The sequence below is a fragment of the Anolis sagrei genome, chromosome 7 (assembly GCF_037176765.1).
Source record: "Anolis sagrei isolate rAnoSag1 chromosome 7, rAnoSag1.mat, whole genome shotgun sequence".
In the NCBI taxonomy this organism is placed as follows: Eukaryota; Metazoa; Chordata; class Lepidosauria; order Squamata; family Dactyloidae; genus Anolis; species Anolis sagrei.
This window is the reverse complement of record NC_090027.1, coordinates 44753654-44774823: the sequence shown is the minus strand read 5'-3', so window position 1 is coordinate 44774823 and position 21170 is coordinate 44753654. Positions and strand designations below refer to the sequence as shown.

Here is a 21170-nt window from a genome sequence, read left to right as displayed (position 1 = left end):
ACTGTTCTAGAGGCATTCTCTCCTGACGTTTCACCTGCATCTATGACAGTGGTTCTCAACCTGTGGGTCCCCAGGTGTTTTGGACTACAACTCCCAGGAATCCCAGCTGTTAGGATTTCTGGGAGTTGAAGGCCAAAAACATCTGGGGACCCCAGGTTGAGAACCACTGTTCTAGAGGCATTCTCTCCTGACGTTTCACCTGCATCTATAGCAATGGTTCTCAACTTTTGGGTCCCCCAGGTGTTTTGGCCTACAACCCCCAGAAATCCCAGCTGGTTTACCAGCTGTTAGGAATTCTGGGAGTTGAAGGCCAAAACATCTGGGGACCCACAGGTTGAGAACCACTGATCTATGGCAAGCATCCTCAGAGGTTGTGAGGTCTCTCAAAACAACACAACCTCTGAGGATGCTTGCCATAGATGCAGGCAAAACGTCAGGAGAGAATGCCTCTAGAACATGGCTATACAGCCCGAAATAAACCTACAACAACCCAGCTATTTGCGTTGTTTGTACACACTGTAGGCCTAATGCAGTTTGGCACCGTTTGAACTACCATGGCTCGATGCTGGTATGGTATGACGAGAGTTGTAGTTTTGCAAGGCAAGGTCTGGCGCCTTCTCTGCCTCACCAAGCCTCGACTCTCAGGATCACATTGCATTGAGCCACGGGGTCTCAAACTGCATCAGTTCCACAGTGTAGATGCAACGCTCTGAAGAAGTGTCACTTTGGAAACAGTCCCAGGTGCGAGAGGGAGCAAGAGCAGGTGGACCAGCCGAGGGATGCAAATGACCCAGCAAAGGAAGGCGTCTTGTTTTGGAAAGGCTGTGCAAGAAGGACACCGTCTGTGCAAGTTGTTTTGCACCAAGGCTGTTCTTCGAAATGCAACGTGCCCAAAGCAAGACGTTCCCATTGAAATCCCTTCAACCATGCAAGGAAAAAACACTTTGATGGCTCTCGGTTTGCCCAAGTGTGACCCAGACTTCCAGACTAACCAAGATGTTGATGAAATATTGAAGAGGTGGCTTTAAATATCCGGGAATGCATCTATAGTTTGGAGCAATGCACCCTTGTTGCCTTCAAGGCTTATTGGAAGGCTGGCCAAGAATGAACGAGAAAGGGCCCTTCCACACAGCCCTCTATCCCAGGAAGAAAATCCCACATTTTCTGAGTGTAGACTCAGATTATCCAATTCAAAGCAGATATTGTGGGATTTTCTGCCTTAATATTCTGGGTTGTATGGCTGTGTGGAAGGGCCCTAAGACACACATTAGCAAGGAAGAAGCACAGGCCCCCTTCTACACAATCATATAATCCAGATTGTCACAGTGGATAATCCAGATTATCTGCTTTGAACTGGACTATAGGAGTCTACACTGCCATATTATCCAGTTTGAAGCAGATAATCTGGATTTTATGTGGCTGTGTAGACTCATATAACCCAGTTCTAAGCAGATAATGTGGACCTGATTGCCCTTCCAGGCAGGCCTTATATCCCAAGAGCTGATCCCAGGTTTTCTACTTTGAACTGGATTATAGGAGTCCATACTGCCAGGTAATCTGGGATAAACAGAAAGCCTGGGATCAAGATTATCTGCTACATGGCAGTGTAGACTCATATAATCCAGTTCAAAGCAGATAATGTGGATCTGAAGTGTAGAAGAGACCTGAGTCTCCTTGTGGAGAGAAAAGATGGATATAAATAAACATCATAATAAACATAATAATAATAATAATAACAACAACAACAATAATCTCCAAATATGTCAAGCTCAGGAGAGATTACAATGTCAGGTCGTGCAGTTGGATATGCATTGAATTTCAGTCATATTTCTTAAGACGACAACCTTCCCAGTTGCCATAGGATAATTATTATAATTATGCATTATTATTATTATTAATGTTCACTTATACTCAATTTCTTCTCTCCAGAAAGAGACTACTCAAAGCAGCTTCCGTGACAAACATTTCATTACAGTTTGAAATCTACCAATATGCAAATATTAAAACAGAATTAAATATCAGTATTTTTAAAAATTCAATCGAAATCCATAAAAACATATTCAAAACTGGGAAAACCACCAGTAATAACTATTTAAGTTGCCTAGTTTTTCCATCGTGAATGAAGTCTTGAGCTTTTTTCAGCTCAGATCTGCTGCGTCCAATTCAAAATGTAAGAATCCCTAATATAAACAAAAGCAGCTCTTTGCTAGTTGGAAACGAATCCCACTTTAGTCTGAATGGAAGTATAAGCGAGGCCTGGATAATTGGGCAATATCTTCCATGAACCTTAATATGGACAAGTTTGGTCCAAGAGTTGGATGGAATTTGGAAGTGATCCATAATAATAATAGTAGTAGTAGTAGTAGTGTCAGGAGTGACTTAGGAAACTGCAAGTCACTTCTGGTGTGAGAGAATTGGCTGTCTGCAAGGACATTGCCCAGCGGACATTGCCCAGATGTTTTGATGTTTTTACCAACCTTGTAGGAGGCTTCTCTCATGTCCCCGTATGGGAGCTGGAGCTGACAGAGGGAGCTCAACCCACTGTCCCCGGATTCAAACTGCCGACCTGTTGGTCTTCGGTCCTGCTGGCACAAGGGTTTGACCCATTGCGTCATTGGAGGCTTCAATTATTATTATTATTATTATTATTATTATTATTATTAATGTCAGGAGCGACTTGAGAAACTGCAAGTAGCTTCTGGTGTGAGAAAATTGGCTGACTACAAGGATGTTGCCCAGGGGACATTGCCCAGATGTGTTACTAACCTGTGGGAGGCTTCTCTCATATCCCCAAAAGAGAAAGAGAGGTGACAAACGAGAGCTCACCCTGCTCCCTGGATTTGAACCCACCGATCTTCAGGTCAGCAGTTCAGCCAGCACAAGGGTTTAACCCATTGCACCACCATGGCTCCAATAATAATAATAATAATAATAATAATAATAATAATACAGCCAGCAGAGTGATCTTGTCTGCTGTGGACTCACCTTGTTGCATTTCTAATAATAATAATAATAATAATAATAATAATAGCAATAATAGTAATAATAGTAATAATAATACAGCCAGCAGAGTGATCTTATCTGCTGTGGACTCATCTTGTTGTGTTTCAAATAATAATAATAATAATAATAATAATAATAGCCAGCAGAGTAATCTTGTCTGCTGTGGACTCATCTGGTTGTGTTTCTAATCATAAGAAGAAGAAGAATATAACAACCAGCAGAGTCATCTTATCTGCTGTGGACTCATCTTGTTGTGTTTCTAATAATAATAATAATTATTATTATTATTATTATTATTATTATTATTATCTGCCTCTGCTCATGGCTCAAGTCGGTTTACAATACAATTAAAACACATAAACATTGCAAAAATTAATATACATAATCATGTACATTTCATATGTGAGGATATGGGATAGACTGGACTATGGACCCAAAACTATGATGAATAGGGTGAACCACCTTAAGTCGGTGGCTTCTGTTTACATTGCCTCTTGTCTCAGAGGAACCAGTATGGCTTTGCTCACTGATGGGATTCCAAGGTTCCATTGAAACCACCATTGATGATGGAAAGATCCAACAACACAAAAGGGAAGAAGCGTTGAGTTCTGAGACAGTTGAGAAGAGGAAAGTTGCACCAGAAACGTATTGGGAAAACGTCCTCATTTGAGGGAGTTGGATCAGAGTGACGTTTGGTTCTTCTTGCCCAGAGAGAAGAGTTTGCAGAATCTAGTTTTAGGGCAGGTATTGGCAAACTTGGGCCCTCCAGGGGTTTTGGACTACAACTCCCACAATTCCTAACAGCCGGTAGGCTGTTAGGAATTGTGGGAGTTGCAGTCCAAAACCCCTGGAGGGCCCAAGTTTGCCCATGCCTGATTTAGAGTTAAGTCATGTAGCATTAATGCATCCAAAATAAAACAGAAAGGACATTGTTTGGAGGTCAGCAAGCCAAAGCTCTTGCTAGAACGAAAGAGCCCAAATATGACCCAAGTGCCCATTGATTTCCCCCAGTTTTGGATCCTTTGGATGACTGGATACATTTGCCAAAGTGGATCTACGGCTGGACATGACGGTGAAAATTCAGGAACCGAGCTGGGGCCATTTCCGTTCTCCCGTGTGATCCTCCCGTGGTTTCTTCTTCCCAAGCTTGCGTTGCCAGAAGTGTGAATGACAAGTTGCGTGTGGGCCATTTCGTCCCAAAACAAAATGTCCCAAAATGAGAGGAAGCATGTCTATGGGGGGGGGGGGGGTGAGAAATGCATGACAGGGGGCATGGTCAACCAACCAACCAACCCGACCCAACCCAGAAATTAATTCCAACCATGGTCAACCAACCAACTGACCCAACCCAGAAATTGATTCCAACCATGGTCAACCAACCAACCCGACCCAACCCAGAAATTGATTCCAACCATGGTCAACCAACCAACCCGACCCAACCCAGAAATTGATTCCAACTATGATCAACCAACCAACCCGACCCAACCCAAAAATTGATTCCAACCATGGTCAACCAACCAACCCGACCCAACCCAGAAATTAATTCCAACCATGGTCAACCAACCAACCGACCCGACCCAGAAATTGATTCCAACCATGGTCAACCAACCAACCCAACCCAACCCAGAAATTGATTCCAACCATGGTCAACCAACCAACCTGACCCAACCCAGAAATTGATTCCAACCATGGTCAACCAACCCAGAAATTGATTCCAACCATGGTCCACCAACCAACCAACCCAACCCAGAAATTGATTCCAACCATGGTCAACGAACCAACCCAATCCAACCCAGAAATTGATTCCAAACATGGTCAACCAACCAACCCAACCCAACCCAGAAATTGATTCCAACCATTGCCAAGGGATCCTGTTTTGGGGACTGGAAATTAGCATCGCCATTGGATTCACCTCGTCCGGGGAGGGCATCCCAAGGATGGAAGGGCATTGCAAAAGAAAGGAGTGCTTGGTTGCATGCATGCAGCGTATAAGAGCTGCCCAGTCTTTGTATTTTAATGGGTGTAGGATTGGGAGCAGCCATGCATGGGCACAATGGCAGCACGGGCACTTCGGCTCCGTAGAATGGAGTCAGGGTCTTCCAACGTCAGGATTTCTCTCTCGTGTTCTTTCTCTCCCCTTCCTGCCTTTCCTCCCAGTTCTCCGCATCCATCTCCAGACTTCTAATAACAGCATGCTCATGGCTGGCGCTCGAGCTTTGTCTGTTTGCGCTTCGGCGGCTTTTTCGGCACCCCTTTTTAAAGGTTCGGAACGCCTTTTGGGGAAAGACCAAAAAGAATGATAATTTTGGGGAGATCAAGGGTTTTCTGCAGGCCGATCCTCTCCAAAACACTGGGTCTTCCATCCCTTTACTTTCTCAAATGAATAGGATAGGAATCCCAAAGAAGAATCAAGGGTTGCTGTGAGTTTTCCATATGGCTGCCTGGCCATGTTCCAGAAGCATTCTCTCCTGACGTTTCTCCCACATCTATCACAGGCAACCTCAGAGGTTGTGAGGTTTGTTGGAAATGAGTCAAGTTAGATTTTTATATATTTATGGAATGATGTCCAGGGTGGGAGAAAGAACTCTTGTCTGTTTGAGGCAAGTGTGAATGTTGCCATTGGCCACCCTGATTAGATTTGATAATAATACTTTATTTATTTTAACCATTTCAAAATAGAACATGAGTAAAAAACAAGGCAAAAGGTGAGGACATCAGCTGACCTTCTATTTACAGTCAGATTAGCATTGAGTAGCTTTCAGCCTGGCTGTTTCTGCCTGGGGAATCCTTTGTTGGGAGATGTTAGCTGGCCCTGATTGATTCTAGTCTGGAATTCCCCTGTTTTGTGAATATTGTTCTGTGTTTCCTGTCCTGATTCTAGAGTTTGTAAATAATGGGAGCCAGATTTTATTCATTTTCATGGTTTCCTCCTTTCTGATGGTATTGTCTATGTGCTTCTTGTGCATTTCAATGGTGTCTTTCTATGTAGTTGGACATGGTGGTTGTTAGTCTACCATATACCATGCAGCTGTGGACGTCTATATGCAAACCCCACATGCAGCAGCATTGCCCAGACACGAATCAAGGAGCACGGCGGACTGATTCAACCAGAGAAGTCACCCATAGTTGAGGACCTGATGAACCAACCTGGACACAAAGTATTATTAGGGAACACAGTTGTCCTGCTTCTTGGCAAAATGGGGTTGGACTGGATGGCCCCACGAGGTCTCTTCCAACTCAATGATTCTATGAACACAGAAATGCTGGACCACTCTCACAACTACCATGTCAGACGACACACTATAACCATTGAAATCCACAAGCAGGTGGACAATCCTTGCCCAAGAAAACCTGATGAAATTCATGGGGCCACCATAAGTCAATAGGCAACTTGAAGGCACCTATAGTCTAAAGCAGTGTTTCCCAAACTCAGATCATCCAGGTGTTTTGGACTTCAGCTTCCAGGATCTGAACATAGGCCAAAGTGGGTGAGGCTGCTGGGAATTGAAGTCCAAACCACTTGAAGGACCAGGTGTTGTGAAACTGCGAGGCCATTCAATGCTAATACAGCTGGCCAATTGCAACATTCACACTTGCCTCAAGCAGACAAGCATTTTTCTCCCACCCTGGACATCATTCCACAGGGTATATATAAACCTCACTTGCCTAGTTTCCAACAGACCTCACAACTTCTGAGGATGCCTGCCATAGAGGTGGGCAAAACATCAGGAGCGAATGCTTCTGGAACATGACCAGACAGCCTGGAAAGCTCACAGCAACCCAGTGATTCCGGCCATGAAAGCTTTCGACAACACAAGAAGCAAGAGGAGTATTGGAGAAAGTTGCAAAATGAGGGCATTGCCCCCAAATAAATATCCTCCCTCGCTGTGATTCCTTTCTCTTTTTCTAGCATTGCAGACATGGAAAAATCATTCTCACCTAGATTCATACTAGTAATTAATAATAATACTATGTAACATGGTTCCTGTTCCTGGGTTATCGATGTCGTTTCCTAATTGGTTCTATCATTTAAAAATGTGGAAACAGCCAAATCTTCTTTGCGGGAGGGACATCCTGCTATAGCATATTGGTGATAGTTTTTCAATGGACGTCTCATCTTCGAGTCTCAACCAATTGCAACCTAGTTAAATGAAATTTCTGGAGCAGAGAAATGACTTCCAAAATAAGACCCACACAATTAAACAAAAATAACACCTTCAAACCAGGAACAGGACATTTTCCAAATTCTGAAACATGATGTAATTAATAATAATAGTAATTATGGTGATGGTGGTTTGGTTTGTTGTCTTCCCATTCCCCAAGTCACCATACTTCCCTCTTCTCTTTGGAGGTCTACATTGCATTTCTGGACTCTCCAAGTTTTGGAAAAGTTCCTTCAATGCTAGAAATTTGGAAACTAAATATCATGGAGGTCTTGAGGATTCCTATTGGGGTGGCCATGCCTTCATTTGCACCCTCCATACCAAAGCTATGCTTTGGAGGAAGCAAAAGGGGGAAATGCATGCATTAGAAACACAACCAAGAGAGAGAGGAGGCCCTCAAAGTCTTCCTAATAAGGCGCCATATGCAATCCCACATATTTGGGCACAACTCCCAAAATAAATTCCCTTAGGAATATAGTGTCCAGGTTTAACGTAGCCAAATCCTTTGGCATCTCCATTGGCTTCCCAGAATAGGTCGTTGTGAGACCTTTTTCCAAGTTCTCAAGAGCATTGAGGAGACTCCTTGGACCTCTACAATCCCTGCCCTATTTTGACCAACCGGTCTGAACCAAAGCCCTGTTCTCTTTCCAAGGTCCATCCCCAACCTCTGAGCATTTCACGGTGTTCCTCCTGCCAGAAATGAGGTTGTGTTTCCAAAACTTCAGAGAAAACCCCACAACTGAGTCTTCAGCTGTAGGGATAGGGTGGACCTGCCCATTCAGCTTTTCAACTGCAATTCAGCCTGGAGATTGGATTTCGGCCATCGTGTTGTCATTTGAATTTGGGAACAAAATGCGTCTTCAGTCATCACCGAGGAAGAGATGCCAAATCCCTGTCATCCTCAAAGCTGATAAAGGAGAGTTTGAGTAGAAAGCTTGATCCAGAATGACAACCCTAAAATCATTTCCAACAAAGAGCACAAAACGGTTGAGCAGCTGAGTTCTTGCTAAGTAGCAGTTCAGCCCTATTGATGAGAAATAAAATTATGGTTGAACGAAAATAAACTTGAACTTTTAGCTGAGAGAAAGCTGGATCCAGTTGACAGCCCTAGTTGGAATAGACCCTCCAAAGGCATTGAGATGGGAGTTAGTACCAGCAGTGGTTTCCTTTGGAATGAAATTGGGGGTATTGCACACATACCCAGTATAACCAGTAGTAGATCCCACTCAAGCTCTCTGGATGGAGGGCACTGGCAGGTTTGTCCTTGTTGGACCTAGACAAGAGGCCCTATATGACCTAAAAGTACAGATTTTATCTAACCCTGGAAGTTAAGTGGAATCAGTCTTCCTTGATGAGAGATGGTCATGGGCTCTTTCCTAGAGGAAGGAGTTGGCAAAACCATCTCTGAGGAATCCTCGCCCAAGAAAACCTGATGAAATTCATGGGGCCACCATAAGTCAATAGGTGACTTGAAGGCACATATATTCTAAAGCAGTGTTTCCCAAACTCTAATTCTCCAGGTGTTTTGGACTTCAGCTTCCAGGATCTGAACATTGGCCAAAGCAGATGAGGCTGTTGGGAGTGGAAGTCCAAATCACTTGAAGGACCAACATCTGGGAATCGCTTCTCTACAGGCAGCAAGCAACCTGTGGTTAGACCTGGTTTTGTTTTTGTTTGTTTGTTTGTTTTTTGTCATGCCAGGAGCGACTTGAGAAACTGCAAGTCGCTTCTGGTGTGAGAGAATTGGCCGTCTGCAAGGACGTTGCCCAGGGGACACCTGGATGATTTGATGTTTTTATCATCCTTGTGGGAGGCTTCTCTCATGTCCCCGCATGAGGAGCTGGAGCTGATAGAGGGAGCTCATCCACCTCTCCCTGGTTTTGTCCTTGGATGGAAGTTTTGAGTGCCACAGGCTCTATTTCGGAGGAAGGCGGTGGAAAAACCTGCATCTGAGGATTCCTTGGCCAAGAAAACCCCATAAAAATCATGGGTTGCCATAAGACCATAGGTGACTTGAAGGTACATTTGTAAGGCTTAGATGCATCACTTTATGCTAAACACAATATTACTTCTCATTCAGACATAAGGGCCATTCAAACCTGAGCTTTTAGGGACGTAAATGACACCTAAATATAACAGTCATACCAACAACAACAAGCCTTTTAACACTTGTCCAGGCATGGGCCAACTTTGGCCCTCTCTACAGGTGTTTTGGAGTTCAACTCCAGGATCTCTCCAAGGTGCTGAACTCCATGCCCCAAAACAGGTTCAGCACTTTGGACTGAATGGAGCTCTGCGAAATGCTGATCCTGTTTCTATAAAAGTACAGATTTTACCTAATCCTGGAAGTTAAGTATAATCAGTCTTTCTTGATGAAAAATGGTCAGCACCTTGGAGAGTTCAGCACCTTGGAGAGCTCCATTCCGTCCAGCTGAAACGCAGGTTGGGAGAAGTGCGTCCAAATGCAACCTTTTGATAGGAAACTGTCGTGGGAACATTGCACAAGATCTTTCTACCTCTCATGGTGCTTTTTTGCACTTCCCCCATGCACCTGTTATGCTTTATTGCAGGCACGGGCAAACTTAGGCCCTCCCTACAGGTGTTTTGGACTTCACCTTCCACCATCCCTTCAGTACATGGATGACATACTCATAGCATAGACATTGGCCAACTTGGGCCTTCCCTTAGAGCAGTGTTTCTCAACCTTCCTCATGTTGTGGTGACCTCCAACCATAAAATAATTTTCATTGCTACTTCATAACTATAATTTTGCTACTGCTATGAATCGTTATGCAAATATCTTATATGCAGGATGTATTTTCCCATGACCAACAGAAAATACTGGAAGGGTTTGGTGGGCATTGACCTTGAGTTTGGGAGTTGTCATTCACCTACATCCAGACAGCACTGTGGACTCAAACAATGATAGATCTGGACCAAACTTGGCATAAATACTCAATATGCTCAAATGTGAACACTGGTAGAGTTTAGGGGAAATAGACCTTGACATTTGGGAGTTGTAGTTGCTGGGATTTATAGTTCAACTACAATCAAAGAACAGTCTGTGTCTCACCAATGATAGAATTGGGCCAAACTGGGTCCCGACTCCCAGGTTGAGAAACACTGCCTTAGAGTGTTTTGGACTTCAGCTCCCACCATTCCTAACAGCCTCAGATCCTCAATGTATTGTCGAAGGCTTTAATGGCCAGAATCACTGGACTGTTGTAGGTTTTTTCGGGCTATATGGCCATGGTCTAGAGGCATTCTCTCCTGATGTTTCGCCTGCATGTATGGCAAGCATCCTCAGAGGTAGTGAGGTCTGTTGGAACAAGGAAAAAGGGTTATATATCTGTGGAAGGAACATTCACTCCTAGCTCCAGCAGACAAGAGTTCTTTGTCCCACCCTGGTCCTTCCACAGATATATAAACCCCTTTTCCTACTTCCAACAGACCTCACTACCTCTGAGGATGCTTGCCATGCATGCAGGTGAAACGTCAGGAGAGAATGCCTCTAGACCATGGCCATAGAGCCCGAATAAACTGACAACAACCCAGCCTCCCTTCGTTTTCCTTTTCCCCTTCCTGTTCCCTTAAGCAGCTGAGGGGGAAAAGGAAAGGGCCTGAGGCTTTTGGGAATTGTGGAAGTTGAAGTCCAAAACACCTGGAGGGAAGGAGGGGGGGCCCAGGCCTGCACGAGACATATCTCAAAATTAACTCCAAAAGCATATTGCAGGCCCAATGAAACTTGATGATTTTAACTTGGCTTCAAGGCTGTTGTTGTTTTGCTATAGAAGTTTCAGAACGATATTGTCTGAAATTAATTCTGATTTGAAAAAGAGCCAAATTGGATGCTTCTCTGGAAATCAATTTGGGACGTAATGCATAATGTTGCCGACCGTGCAACGGCAGTCCCGGAGAAGGGAAGGGGGATGACGCTCGCCCCAACGCGCGCATCCACTCACCGCGCTCATCGCCGCTCCGACACCAATTGATTCTAACTTCTTTAATAACAAGTGACAAAACAATTGTGTGAAGTTGGAAAGGTAATTCTCATTTATTCTGCAAAGGAGGGAAAAAATATCTCAGGGAAATATGTGAATGCTTTCTAATCAAAAATGAAGAATAAAGGCTTTTAATCGCCGAATGAGAAATGTAATGAGAAAAGCCGAGACGTAATTTGTGCCGTGTTTGAGGTGCCTTCTTTCCCGGCCATTTCTTGACATTTTTTAAGGCAACGGAAAGCAGATGATAGGATAGGAAGAGGCCTGCTTCCCATGGAGGGAGTGGAAATGAAAGGCCCTGGGCTTCATGAAAAATGCAGCACTGACCTTTTTCCCCCTTATAAGAAAACAAAGTGTGCGTGTGTGTTTAGCTCTTGAAAGTGGAAGGGAAAATTCTCCAAAAAGGAGCCACTTGTGGGAGAGAAGAATAGGACTTTTTGAGATGCTGCTTTCTTTGTCGTTCCACAAATGAGCCGACGGATGCCATTTCCTGAAAGGCTCAAGTGGATAAGGCTCTCAGCTTTAGAGGTTGCTTCTATTGTCACAACGGGAGAAAGGTTTATTTCCTTCGCATATGATTTCATCAGTCAATTCTGTAGGACTTGCGTGATGGCAAAAGCAATGCGCAACATTGGAGACCAGCCTTGGGAGCAACTCTTCCCCTGTTGCAGAATGGGATGCAAACCTGCCTCTGGCCTTTGCTTTTTTGCAATACAATGGCGGTATCGTCATCATACCGATATTTCCCTAAGTTGGGTCTTGAGGTAGCTCACAACAGTTAGAGCAGACATGGGCAAACTTCAGCCCTCCAGGTGTTTTGGACTCCAACTCCCACAATTCCTAACAGCCGATAGGATGTTAGGAATTGTGGGAGTTGAAGTCCAAAACACCTGGAGGGCTGAAGTCTGCCTACGCCTGGGTTAGAACAAACTTGATCAAAAAGGCACAGGAACTATTGCAGGATGGGATGCGAACCTGCCTCTGACCTTTGCTTTTTTGCAATACAATGGCGGTATCGTCATCATACCGATATTTCCCTAAGTTGGGACTTGAGGTAGCTCACAACAGTTAGAGCAGACATGGGCAAACTTGGGCCCTCCAGGTGTTTTGGACTCCAACTCCCACAATTCCGCGGTATCATCATCATATCAATATTTCCCTAAGTCGGGACTTGAGGCAGCTCACAACAGCTAGAGCAGACATGGGCAAACTTCAGCCCTCCAGGTGTTTTGGACTCCAACTCCCACAATTCCTAACAGCCGATAGGATGTTAGGAATTGTGGGAGTTGAAGTCCAAAACACCTGGAGGGCTGAAGTCTGCCTACGCCTGGGTTAGAACAAACTTGATCAAAAAGGCACAGGAACTATTGCAGGATGGGATGCGAACCTGCCTCTGACCTTTGCTTTTTTGCAATACAATGGCGGTATCGTCATCATACCGATATTTCCCTAAGTTGGGACTTGAGGTAGCTCACAACAGTTAGAGCAGACATGGGCAAACTTGGGCCCTCCAGGTGTTTTGGACTCCAACTCCCACAATTCCGCGGTATCATCATCATATCAATATTTCCCTAAGTCGGGACTTGAGGCAGCTCACAACAGTTAGAGCAGACATGGGCAAACTTCAGCCCTCCAGGTGTTTTGGACTCCAACTCCCACAATTCCTAACAGCCGATAGGATGTTAGGAATTGTGGGAGTTGAAGTCCAAAACACCTGGAGGGCTGAAGTCTGCCTACGCCTGGGTTAGAACAAACTTGATCAAAAAGGCACAGGAACTATTGCAGGATGGGATGCGAACCTGCCTCTGACCTTTGCTTTTTTGCAATACAATGGCGGTATCGTCATCATACCGATATTTCCCTAAGTTGGGACTTGAGGTAGCTCACAGCAGTTAGAGCAGACATGGGCAAACTTGGGCCCTCCAGGTGTTTTGGACTCCAACTCCCACAATTCCATGGTATCGTCATCATACCGATATTTCCCTAAGTTGGGTCTTGAGGTAGCTCACAACAGTTAGAGCAGACATGGGCAAACTTCAGCCCTCCAGGTGTTTTGGACTCCAACTCCCACAATTCCTAACAGCCGGTAGGCTGTTAGGAATTGTGGGAGTTGAAGTCCAAAACACCTGGAGGGCTGAAGTTTGCCTATGCCTGGGTTAGAACAAACTTGATCAAAAATGCACAGGGACTATTGCAGAATGGGATGCGAACCTGCCTCTGACCTTTGCTTTTTTGCAATACAATGGCGGTATCGTCATCATACCGATATTTCCCTAAGTTGGGACTTGAGGAAGATCACAACAGTTAGAGCAGACATGGGCAAACTTCAGCCCTCCAGGTGTTTTGGACTCCAACTCCCACAATTCCTAACAGCCGATAGGATGTTAGGAATTGTGGGAGTTGAAGTCCAAAACACCTGGAGGGCTGAAGTTTGCCTGTGCTTGGGTTAGAGCAAACTTGATCAGAAATGCACAGGAACAATTCTGCAAGGTCTGAACAAATCCATAGAAAGGATGTTATCTGCTTGCAGACAGAAAGCAAGAAGGGTTCCAGTCCAGGCAATCTAGAATTGTGGTCTCTTCTCTTATTACTCATTCTATGAATTCCTTGAGATCATATCAAATGGGCAAAGAGCTCATCAGAAGATATAAGATGTCCTACAGGTTAGGACACCATTGTTGTGTGCCTTCAAGTCCTTTCCAATCTATGGTGGCCCTAAGGTATACCTATCCTGGGGTTTTCTTGGCCAAAGTTGCTTAGGTTGGATTTTTGGATTTCAGCTTGAACAGAAGAACTCAGCATCCACAGCTCCATTTTCTTCAGGAGGTGTATCACCTCCTCTGTAGGAAAGAATTGCAGCTTTATACCTTATCCATTTGTTTTGGATCTGCTCTTGGTTGTGCAGCAAGGACATACATCCCTGGTATTAGAGAGTTCTTGCTTGGAAGGAAGGAAGGAAGGAAGGAAGGAAGGAAGGAGAGAAGGAAGGAGAGAAGGAAGGGAGAGAAGGAAGGAAGTAGAGGGTGAAAGAGGGAAGGAAGGAGAGAAATAGGAGAAAAGTAGAGAATGAAAGAGAAGGAAGGAAAGAGAGAAGAAGAAAGGAAGTCAAGCATGAAGGAAGGAAGAAGAGGATGAAAGAAAAGGAAGGAGAGGATGAAAGAGAAGGACGAAAGAGGGTGAAAAAGGGAAGGAGAGAAAGAGGGAAGTGGAGAATGAAAGAGAAGGAAGGAAGGAGAGGATGAAAAAGAAAGAAAGGAAGAAGAGAAGGAAGAGAAGGAAGGAAGTAGAGGGTGAAAGAAGGAATGAGGGAAGGAAGGAAGTCGAGGGTGAAAGAGGGAAGGAAGGAAGGAAAGAAAGAAAGAAGGAAGGAAGGAAGGAGAGAAAAAGGAGGGAAGTAGAGAATGAAAGAAAAGGAAGGAAGTCAAGCATGAAGGAAGGAAGGAAGAAGAGGATGAAAGAAGGAAGTAAGGAAGGAGAAGATGAAAGAGAAGGAAGAATAAAGAGAAAGAGAAGGAAGAGAAGGATAAAAAGGCAATGGGAATTTCCCTGTTGCATCCTCCTCTCAACCTGCGTCCATCACCTCCTTCCCTTTTGTGCTTCTCATAGACTTGGCTGAGGAATCTGAAAATGCTTTGCATCCACGCAGCCCTCAAAATTAATTGCACACACACATACAAACATTTACAAATGCTTAAGATCACTTTGAAACAAGTTGGGGGGAAAGCAGCTGTGAAAGTGGGGCAGCTTTTGCATTTTGCAAACAAGAATATCTCCTTGCCGTATCAGCTTTGAGATGACTTTCACGGAACAGATGGGACTTTTCCAGGTGATCCTTTGAGTCTCCCCTTGTCATCATAATATTTAAAAAGTAATACAGATTGCAGTCTCCTCCTACGGCTGGTGCAGCTTTGAAAAGCACGGTCCCAAATATCTCCGAGCCGATGCCTTGGTTGATCTTGGCAAAGGGTTTGCATTCACCATCGAAACCTGGACTTTTTTCTAACTCCTTGAACGTACATATGCAAACCAGGCATGGGCCAACTTGGGCCTTCTCTCCAAGCATTTTGGACTTCAAGTCCCACTATTCCTTTAGTACGTGGACAACATACTTATGGGCCAACTTGGACACTTCAGTCAATCAAGGGGTTATCTGCATCCCCGCATTGTGGGAGTTGGAAGTCCCAAACTCCCACAATGTGGGGATACATATGACCCCTTGATTGACCGAAGTGTCCAGATCCAAGAGGACAATGGCATGGACCAACTTGCCCCCCCCCCCCAGGTGTTTTGGACTCCAACTCCCACGATGTGGGGATGCAGATGATCCCTTGATTGACTGAAGTGTCCAGATCCAAGAGGACAAAGGCAAGGGTCAACTTGCCCCCCCCCCCCAGGTGTTTTGGACTCCAACTCCCACAATGTGGGGATGCAGATGATCCCTTGATTGACTGAAGTGTCCATATCCAAGAGGACAATGGCATGGACCAACTCCCCCCCCCCTCCCCCAGGTGTTTTGGACTCCAACTCCCACAATCTGGGTATCCAGATGATCCCTTGATTGACTGAAGTGTCCAGATCCAAGAGAGCAATGGCATGGACCAACTTGCTGCCCCCCCCCAGGTGTTTTGGACTCCAACTCCCACAATGTGGGGATGCAGATGACCCGTTGATGGACTGAAGTGTCCAGATCCAAGAGGACAATGGCATGGACCAACTTGCCCCCCCCCCCCCAGGTGTTTTGGACTCCAACTCCCACAATGGGGGGATGCAGATGATCCCTTGATTGACTGAAGTGTCCAGATCCAAGAGGACAAAGGCATGAACCAACTCCCCCCCCCTCCCCCGGGTGTTTTGGACTCCAACTCCCACAATCTGGGTATCCAGATGATCCCTTGATTGACTGAAGTGTCCAGATCCAAGAGAGCAATGGCATGGAGCAACTTCCCCTCCACTCAGGTGTTTTGGACTCCAACCCCCATAATTCCTAACAGCCTCAGGCCCTTTCCTTTTCCCCCTCAGCCACTTAAGGGAAAAGGAAGGGGCCTGAGGCTGTTAGGAATAGTGGGAGTTGGAGTCCAAAACACCTGGAGGGAAGACCAAAATAAACCCTAAATAGGAGGCCCATTGCTCTATTTTGGCAACGTCCAACAATCCCATTTGCGGGGAGCTGCATGCCGTGGTGAATGAGTGCTGTTGAATGTCCGCCTTCCATGTTTGTGTGTGTTTCCGTGATGCAGACAAAGAAACCTTTCTGCTCAGTCTGTCGGTTGCTTTTCAAGAGGCAAAAGAAACCCCCTCCCGTACCCAAAAAAACAACAACCCACATACGTGTGTGTTAAAACGATTGGAGTGCCTCACGTAGCGCAAGCTATTTCCAGAGCTCAAGCTTTTGTCAGATGGCAAGAGGTTGGCTCTTCTGTTTTGTGGTATTATTTCGTGTTTTGAAGTCATCCTGAGCAATTCACCCTCTGTGCTTAAGTGTTTTGTTTTCTCGTCCCTTGAGGAACGCAAAGAAAAATGAGCTTGTTTTTTACTTGTAAGGCATTACTCAGTTGCCCAATTCCGCCGAAGAACTGGACTATGGGGATCTCTCAGGTAAGGGCCGGTCTTGAGGTCAAGCCAAACGCCGGGGTTGTGGTTGGGCGGTGGGTGGGCTTCTCCTTTCCACTCCTTTTCGCTCAGGCTAGCCGGACTTTTTTGGTTCGTTGGTTTGCTTTGCTTGGTATTTCGCAGCGGCTTTGCGGCAGCATCCCAGGTGGCCCAACCCGTCTTTCCCAATGGTCACTCACTCCTTGATGCCCACCTCAGTGTCCCTATGGCCACTCACCCCTTGATGCCCACCTCAGTGTCCCAGTGGCCACTCACTCCTTGATGCCCACCTCAATGTCCCAATGGCCACTCACTCCTTGATGCCCACCTCAGTGTCCCAATGGCCACTCACTCCATGATGTCCACCTCAGTGTCCCAATGGCCACTCACTCCTTGATGCCCACCTCAATGTCCCAATGGCCACTCACTCCATGATGTCCACCTCAGTGTCCCAATGGCCACTCACTCCTTGATGCCCACCTCAATGTCCCAATGGCCACTCACTCCTTGATGCCCACCTCAGTGTCCCAATGGCCTCTCACTCCTTGATGCCCACCTCAATGTCCCAATGGCCACTCACTTCTTGATGCCCACCTCAGTGTCCCAATGGCCACCCACTCCTTGATGCCCACCTCAGTGTCCCAATGGCCACTCATTCCTTGAGCCCACCTCAGTGTCCCAATGGCCACTCACTCCTTGATGCCCACCTCAGTGTCCCAATGGCCACTCACTCCTTGATGCCCACCTCAGTGTCCCAATGGCCACCCACTCCTTGATGCCCACCTCAGTGTCCCAATGGCCACTCACTCCTTAATGCCCACCTCAGTGTCCCAATGGCCACTCACTCCTTGATGCCCACCTCAGTGTCCCAATGGCCACTCACTCCTTGATGCCCACTTCAGTGTCCCAATGGCCACTCACTCCTTGATGCCCACCTCAGTGTCCCAATGACCACTCACTCCTTGATGCCCACCTCAGTGTCCCAATGGCCTCTCACTCCTTGATGCCCACCTCAATGTCCCAATGGCCACCCATTCCTTGATGCCCACCTCAATGTCCCAATGGCCACCCACTCCTTGATGCCCACCTCAATGTCCCAATGGCCACCCACTCCTTGATGCCCACCTCTGTCCCAATAACCACTCACTCCTTGATGCCCACTTCAGTGTCCCAATGGCCACTCATTCCTTGATGCCCACCTCAACGTCCAGCTGGACTTCTGTAAGGGTTCTTTGTTCCAACTGTGTTGCTATGGATTTAGTCTTCTCTTGAAGGAATACGCCAAGGCGCACAAGGTTTGAGTATGCCATACATCTTTATTGTTCTTGCTCTACTTCCAGTCTATGTAGGGCCTTAGCTACAGTGTCATAAATTCACCACCGTGACCTGGACTTGTTTCTAACTCCTTAAACATATGTATGTAAACCAAGCATGGGAAAACTTAGGCCTTCCTTCCAGGTGTTGTGGACTTCAACGCCTACAATTCCTTTAGTTATTTATTTATTTCGTATCCAAAGCATTCATAAATTACTATAAAACTGATAAAAATACAAGGAGCACGGGTGGCTAAATATCTTTTGACCAAAAATGGGCAACAGCAACGGCATTGTCTGTAGCCTCCAACAATTCCTCTGTACATGAGGCAGGGCACAATGAACAAGCATTGTTTGTTCTGCTCCACAGTCACACAAGGTGTGGGATCCTTCTAGGTCGTGCCATTTTGCCAGGTTGTCTTTTGATCTGCCCACTCCTCTTCTGAGTCTGTTCAGGGACTTCCAGGTTGCCCATTCTTGGTTTGCCTCTGGAGAAAGACCCTTCCTCTTGGGGGGCCCTCCAGTTGGGATTTCCTGGTTGAGCTACCCAGAGGGAGACCCTTGCTATTGCTGGGGGACGCCAAGAGAAGTCCTCATAAAGCTTTCCCTTGATTTGAGTCTACTGGGAGGAGGCTGGTAGCCATGTAGTGGGTGGCTTTCACAGTTTTCAACCTTTAGTACAGGGACAATATCCTACAGTACGTGAACGACCTACTCATAGCACAGGCATGGGCCAACTTGAGTCCTCCATGTGTTTTGGTAGTCCTCATAAAGCTTTGAGTCTACTGGGAGGAAGCTGGTAGCCATGTAGCGGATGGCTTTCACAGTGTACAACCTTTAGTACGGTGACAACATTCTTCAGTACGTGAACGATCTACTCATAGCACAGGCATGGGCCAACTTGGGTCCTCCAGGTGTTTTGGACTTCAACGCCCCTTTAGTACAGAGACAACATCTTTCAGTACGTGGACGACCTACTCATAGCACAGACATGGGCCAAGTTGGGTCCTCCAGATGTTTTGGACTTCCACAATGTTATCATTCACCCCAAACCTTTGTTGCCTGGTGCCTGCCCTTTCCCACATACCAGAACCTACCTTCTCCCATCTCAAGGCAATAGACTTTTATGACCAGTTCAAATGTCCTTGCAGCATCCTGTCCTCCCTTTTGGCCATCTGCCCTATGTCAGGACCGGGGAGCTCATCGTTGCATGTCATGAGTGATCATGGCAGCGTCTCCTTGGTCACCGTTTGCATGAATTCCCCAGAATGTAGAGAGATCAGCCTTCAAAGTCGGGGAAGTGGAGGAGGAGGACATCAAGGAGTTATATCGCACCTTGTCTATGAGCTGCTGAAAGCTTAGTTGCCAGCAGTAATGAGGGAATCCTAATTAGAGGAGTCTTCAGTTGACATTCTGCAACACTCACAAAGGGTGATGGATGTGAACTGAGGAAGGAGGTGTCTCCACCTGCCACTTGGATTGTATGTTCTATTTGGGAAACTGACGTGGTCGGGCAATTATATCACAGCATATACATGACTTCCAACACCCAACCTTGTTTTCCTTTCTCTGTTGTTGTTTGCTCACAGCACAGCGGTCATTGGCCGGGGGAATGGGAAAACCCATTAATTGTGGTGTATTCTGTGTTTCTCACACACATAGACACATTTAACTGAAGGTTCCCTACTTTGTGGATTGACCCCCATTGTACCTTCATACCAGGTTGGCTGGTGCTTTCTCCAGGCCCTCTGGCCAATGTGCCCCACGGCGAAGTGGGGATTGGAACCCAAATTTGGATTCCTAATCCCCATTTAGGACCCAAATCCAACACACTCTCTACCACCTCTTGCATGACATTGAAGCATCTTTTCTAATGGGTATTTGAATATACCAGGCATGGGTCAACTTCAATGTTTCCTCCAGGTGTTTTGGACTTCAACTCCCACCATTCCTAACAGCCTCAGGCCCGAGGCTGTTAGGAATGATGGGAATTAAGTCCAAAACACCTGAAGGCCCAAGCTTGACCATGTTTGGACTATACAGTGTGCTCTTGGTATATATTGGAGTTGGTTCCCCCCGTGGATACTGAAATCCAGGGATGCTCAAGTCCCATTACATACAATGGCAAAAGGATATAGAAAATTAGGGTTGTTTTGGGGAGAGGAGTTCCTTTGTTTCTCGTTTTTATTGGAATGTTCTCAAGCTCCTGATGGTGGAAGTGACTGTAACTGTATAGTGTGATCGTGCCCAAGTGTGTGTAGGTTCCATGAATGTGTTGAGGCAGATACTGCAAGGAGGGTTGCCCATTGGGTGTCCTAGGCATGGAGAGATGAGTTGATGGATTGTGTCCATTAGAGATCTACCTGAGAACCAGGTGGACTGCCCTTCTTTGTGGATCTTTATGCAATAGCTGATTGACCATCTCTTAGGGAAGCTTTAGTTGCATGGGGAAGGAAGGGCCAGATTGGAAAATATTGTTTAGGCCTTGTTGCTTGAGTCTCTGCTTTCTCCATCTCTGTTCCAAATGTATTTCCCTTTCCAGTTGAGTGAAGCGTAGTGCAGCTTCAAGGGGCTGATGCTGTTGAATGGAGGAAAGGTGGAAAGTTTCTGCTGCTATCCAAAAGAAGAAGGGATTTTCGCTGTCCTTTCCATCAATATATGCAGCGCAAAGCCAGCCCTGTGCGCTGAGTCTGTTTTGGCCGTATGAAATTGCCATTTGGGTCACACAGGAGGGACCGCGTGTCCATTAAGTGACACCAGGCTACAAATCTAGGTTTTATTGGCACGATGATTTGCTCATGAATTCGTTTCATGGTCCATCAAAGCCATTTGGAAGGCTGGTAATCTCATTTCTCTCTCCCTTGCCCCTTATTCCCACAAGCAATTGGATGCAGCAAAGTCCTCGCTGATTTGCGTTGTGTGTTGCCGCACTGGGCTGAGCTTCTCTTCTGCAATACTGAGCCGCTCAAAAGCATCGACAAGTTGTTGGACGGAAGGAAATCCAGTGGACGGGGTCACCCCATATAAGTGGCTACCTTCTTGGGTCTTGGATCATGTCCATTGTTGCTTCCACAAAGAGTAGGAGTAAAGGGCGTTCAAGT

The 21170-nt window shown here is 46.0% G+C and overlaps 1 protein-coding gene across 9 annotated transcripts in view; it reads left to right on the top strand.

The window, feature by feature from the left end:
* CADM1 (cell adhesion molecule 1) overlaps positions 1-21170 on the top strand; it is a 537468-nt gene that overhangs the window by 492166 nt on the left and 24132 nt on the right. For 3 of the 9 annotated variants that reach the window (XM_060787003.2, XM_060786998.2, XM_060786997.2), the window contains one exon: positions 16709-16762. The exons of the other annotated variants lie outside the window; for them this stretch is intronic. In XM_060787003.2, coding sequence (XP_060642986.2) covers positions 16709-16762 — 54 coding nt within the window. The remainder of the gene's footprint in view (positions 1-16708; positions 16763-21170) is intronic. 9 annotated transcript variants of the gene reach the window in all.